General features: G+C 45.7%; 1 protein-coding gene across 1 annotated transcript in view; it reads left to right on the top strand.

The window, feature by feature from the left end:
- Nucleotides 1-43: 43 nt before the first annotated feature.
- The window catches only part of idh3b (isocitrate dehydrogenase (NAD(+)) 3 non-catalytic subunit beta), an 88199-nt gene continuing 83776 nt past the window's right edge, over nucleotides 44-4466 (top strand). Inside the window, exons 1-6 of the mRNA XM_048599338.1 lie at nucleotides 44-140; nucleotides 1601-1708; nucleotides 1945-2065; nucleotides 3037-3097; nucleotides 4041-4173; nucleotides 4296-4429. Of these exons, the coding sequence (XP_048455295.1) occupies nucleotides 1649-1708; nucleotides 1945-2065; nucleotides 3037-3097; nucleotides 4041-4173; nucleotides 4296-4429 (509 nt within the window). The 5' untranslated portion in view covers nucleotides 44-140; nucleotides 1601-1648. The remainder of the gene's footprint in view (nucleotides 141-1600; nucleotides 1709-1944; nucleotides 2066-3036; nucleotides 3098-4040; nucleotides 4174-4295; nucleotides 4430-4466) is intronic.

Raw genomic sequence — 4466 nt, 5'->3', positions numbered from 1 at the left:
TGCCTCTCTCCCTCATCCTCTGTCACTTCCGTAGATACTGATTTGTTTCTTTCTTTCAGAATTTCAGTTTTGCCCTGAATGTTGTCTGCTCAAGAACTCTGGCGACTAGCTCCTTACTGAGCTCCTCATCGCAAACCCAGGTAAAGGCATTCCGAGTGAGCCCCGAGCCCCCAGCCCCCACAACTCTTCACTATTTTCTGGTCCACTTGGCAGACAGCTTGCATTTTGTCTCAAAGAATACATTTTGTTAAAGTTTTACATTCATTACGTGACAGCTTTGATATGTTCTTACATGAAATGCAACGCAGTTCAGTTCTTTTTAGGAAATGTGGCCTTCTGAGGATTCTAGTTATTAACAATTATAGGTTGTATTTATAATGTTCTTGTCAAAGACCCTATGGGGCAGGCAGCCCCAAGAATTTTCTTTGTATCCAATCCCTTGTTGCTATATGGCAGAATGGTCTTAGACAGTGGCGTTTCACCAGCTGAGCCTTTGCTGCAGCTGTCCCAAGCATTAGTGTGTGCCCCAGCACTTCGTTCTTTATCTTGGAACGTCTCAGTCCACAGTGCGTATGTCAGATGGAGAGAGACTTGGTGAAATGTTTTCTCCAGGAACCTGCAGGGCACAGGTGGTGAAAAATAAATAAACCTTTTCCATTTTAAGTGTCTTACAGCTGGATTATTTAAAATTGAGCTCCTCCCTCTGAGGAAAAGAAACACACACGTTCACGCACAAATACATTGGTCACAAACAACTTGGAGGAACCACCCTCACATTGGCAGGGTTCTTTGTATGTTGTTTGTGATTCGTGACAGCACGGTTTCTAGTGTACCCTCGATGTGCTACAGCATATGTACATGGAGCATTTGGTAGATAAGGCCACCAGCCAAAGTACAGCCTGAATGACCACAGGACTGGATTAAGGACCACTGTTGCTGTCACTCTGTATCTTACAGAATCTGAGAGCACCGGGAATCCGATGACTGTCTTGGAGAGGGAATGCTGCAGTTTTGGTTTCACCGTGGCTCTGTGCTCCTCTTAAGCTTTTGACAGATATCCCAAGCCCTCTGCACTATATCCCTAGAACCTTCAGGTGGAACGTGTGGAAAAAACAGTCAGAATGCCATTTACTTCCAAATCGCCTGGGACTAGTTTGACCTCTTTGCAAATGCTGTTCACTGTTGAATCAACAGTGGGTCTGAGCAGAAAACGGTGACAATGTCCGTCTGCAGCCCCGGCCTGACTCCGAGCTTGATTGGAAAACTTTCCAATTCCCACTCAATGACTGAAATGATGCTGCTACTGTTTGTGGCCCTTAAGCTCTCACCTCATTTGACTCATCTTGAAAAAACTCAGCAGCAGGTACAGAGTTAGTGGTTTGTATAAACTGTTCCGATTCTGAAATAGAGGGACGAGGAGGCCATGCTGGAGCGTGTTTAATCTTGTCCAAACCTGTGCTAAGGGCCCTGAGAAGTTCATAATTTCCAACTTCAGCTGGGAGCTACAGATAATTCTGTTCTTCCGCAGTCCACCCCTTTTCATTCCCCCTACCCTCCAATCGCATTGCCCCTGTGTTAATGGCATCTCTCTCTCTCTCAGTTCTATTCTCCAGCTGCAGAGAGACCTGATGGTGATTTCAAGGTGACGATGATTCCCGGGGACGGTGTTGGTCCCGAGTTAATGCACGTTGTCAAAGAGGTGTTTAAGGTAATGACCAGAGGCCACAAACAGCACTCACTGGCATGGGGTGATCGCACAGGGCTGGGTTGGGGCAAGAGATGACTGAAATTGCAGAGGGGAAAGGTTGTGGCCCAGAGGGGAGTTGGGATAGCTGTGGGTCAGAGGAAGATAGAGAGAGAATGTCGGCTTTGCAGGGGGATGAGTGTGAAAGGGTCAGGACACCGGTGAGGGCTCTCTGTTTACAGTGATGTCTGTTCTCACAGGCTGCAGATGTGCCAGTTCAGTTTGACGAGCATCATGTGAGTGAAGTTCAGAACATGGCCTCAGAGGAGAAACTGGACGAAGTCCTTAACTCCATGAAATCGAACAGAGTTGCAATTAAAGGTACAAGATGATGGGGAATGCAAGGGGAGGGGATCACAGAAAAATGATCTTTCCTTGTCTTTTTTTAATAGCTTGTAGAATATCAGACAGTTGGCATTTTTATTAGTTTCCAAGACTTCATCTTAGAGAGTAGGAGACTCAGTTCTACATCCTCCCTTCTACCAATGACCAGTACTGACATTCCTATTGGTTTGTGCTCCTCCTTATATCGTGCTAAAATAATCAGCCAATTCTGGCCAAACAAATGTTTCAGAGTTAGATAAACTTTCTTTTGCTTCTCGAGGTAGCATCCTTCATTATTCATTGATTGAACATTGGTGCTCCCAGTGGGATTGACAAACATGCTGGTGAAAGCCTCTCTCCCACATTATTGCCTTGCTGTGTTTCACACTCTTCCTCCCACCTTCCAGCTGTCTAACTCTACCTCATCGTAAGAGCAGAAATAGGCTGTTCAACCCCTCAAGCTTATTCTGTCATTTGATAAGGTCGTAGCTGATATGATTATGACCTGAAGTCCACTTTACTGACTGTTCTTGCCCGCTCCCCCGAGAATTCTTGACTCCTTCGTAGATTGTGAATCTGTCTGATTCAGCTTTAGAAATACTCAATGTGCCAGTCTCCATTGCTGTTGGTGGAAGACAATTCAATAGACTGATGATTTTCTGAGAGAATAGGTTCGTCCGCATACCCACCTTAAATGAGAGATCATTTATTTTGAAACTGTTCTTGACTCCCTTGTAAGGGGAAAGATCCTTTCAATATTTAACTGTTTACGCTGTCTTCAGTAACATTATCTCTTGTTTTTCTAAACTCCAATGGGAATCATAGAATCCCCACAGTGCAGGAAGAGGCCATTCAACCCATCAAGCCTGCACCAAAACTCCAAACAGCATCCCACCCGGACTCATCTCCCTTGGACTTTGTGCTACTTTCCTCTCCTCACCCCATTTCTTATCTCTCCGTATTTGCAGGGAAGATCTACACTCCGATGGAATACAAGGGCGAATTGTCATCATACGAGATGAAGCTGAGGTAGGGGCTGAGCTGTCCTCTGTTCAGAATCAGGAGTGTGCTTTCTCTTAATCTGACATCACTTCCTCTGTGTGACCGTGCTCAAGAGATCTGACAGTGGATTCAGGTGGTGGGTTGGATGGGATGAGTAAGATGGGATGGACAGAGAGAGAGAGAGAAGCAGAATCATTGAAAAAAGTTATATTGTTTAAAAAAAACCCAAAAATTATGTCCTCAAAGAAGATGATTCAGCCCATTGTCCATGCCAGCTCAAAAAAAAAATTTTAATTTCCGGATTTTGGTCTGTTGCTCTATAGGTTGTGGCAGTTCAAATGAATATCCAAGTGTCTGTCAAATGTGTTGAGAGATTCTCCCTCTCTCGCCCTTTGAGGAAGTGAATTCCAGACCCCCAGTACCTCTAGGTGAAATATTTTGCCTCAATCCCCCTCTAATTTTTTTTTTCCCAGTTACGTTAAGTGTGTGATTCTAACACCCTTGCCCCTTGGGGTTGATGTTGCTATTATTCCAAGCGTGCACTGGAAGCTGGTAAATCACCAGTGAATGTCACAGAAATACAGGGACCCAGCTTTTTTTTTTGTGAGTAGTGAGTAGTACCTTGTCCCACTTTCTGCCCATGTTGTTGGTATTGATGTGAACTGTGAGCTACCTCTTGGGGCATGCTGCAGCTACTTATTCACGTCTTTGGCCAAATCTGAACTGTAGCTTCTGCTCTGACTGATTTAGTGTGCTGGACATTCTGTCTGTTTCTGGCGCTGCTGTCTCTGCAGAGCTCCATGCTGTCTGACAGAATTTACAGACTGATGAGGTGAGTAGGGACAGGCTAGGGATGGGAGCCTGACAAGTGCGATAGTCAGTAGCCACTTTTTTGGTGCTGTTTATATGCTGGGGTTGGAGAGGAGACTGTTCAACCCTTTGGCCTGATTCTGTCCCTGTTTCTCCCCAGAAAGAAACTCGACTTGTTTGCCAATGTGGTCCATGTTAACAGCTTACCGGGTTATTCAACACGGCATAACAACTTAGACCTGGTGATCATCCGCGAGCAGACGGAGGGCGAGTACAGCTCACTGGAATATGAGGTAAAGAGGATTTAGCACTGATTCCCAGGCTCCTCACATTGCCACATTTACCCATCACTACATCCAGTGCTGGCTTGGATTCAGGCTCCCATCCTGACTCTCCCTTTCCTCTCGGTGGTTAGAGCGCTCAAGGGGTCATCGAATGTCTGAAGATCATCACCCGGGAGAAATCCCGCCGGATCGCCAAATTCGCCTTTGATTATGCCACAAAGAAGGGTCGCTCAAAGGTCACTGCTGTGCACAAGGCCAACATTATGTGAGTTTTAATGACCACAGACCACCCCCCTACCACC

This window comes from Rhincodon typus, chromosome 1 (assembly GCF_021869965.1).
Source record: "Rhincodon typus isolate 14 chromosome 1, sRhiTyp1.1, whole genome shotgun sequence".
Taxonomy (NCBI): domain Eukaryota; kingdom Metazoa; phylum Chordata; class Chondrichthyes; order Orectolobiformes; family Rhincodontidae; genus Rhincodon; species Rhincodon typus.
Note: the sequence above shows the minus strand (reverse complement) of the source record. Positions and strands in the feature narration are given on the sequence as shown.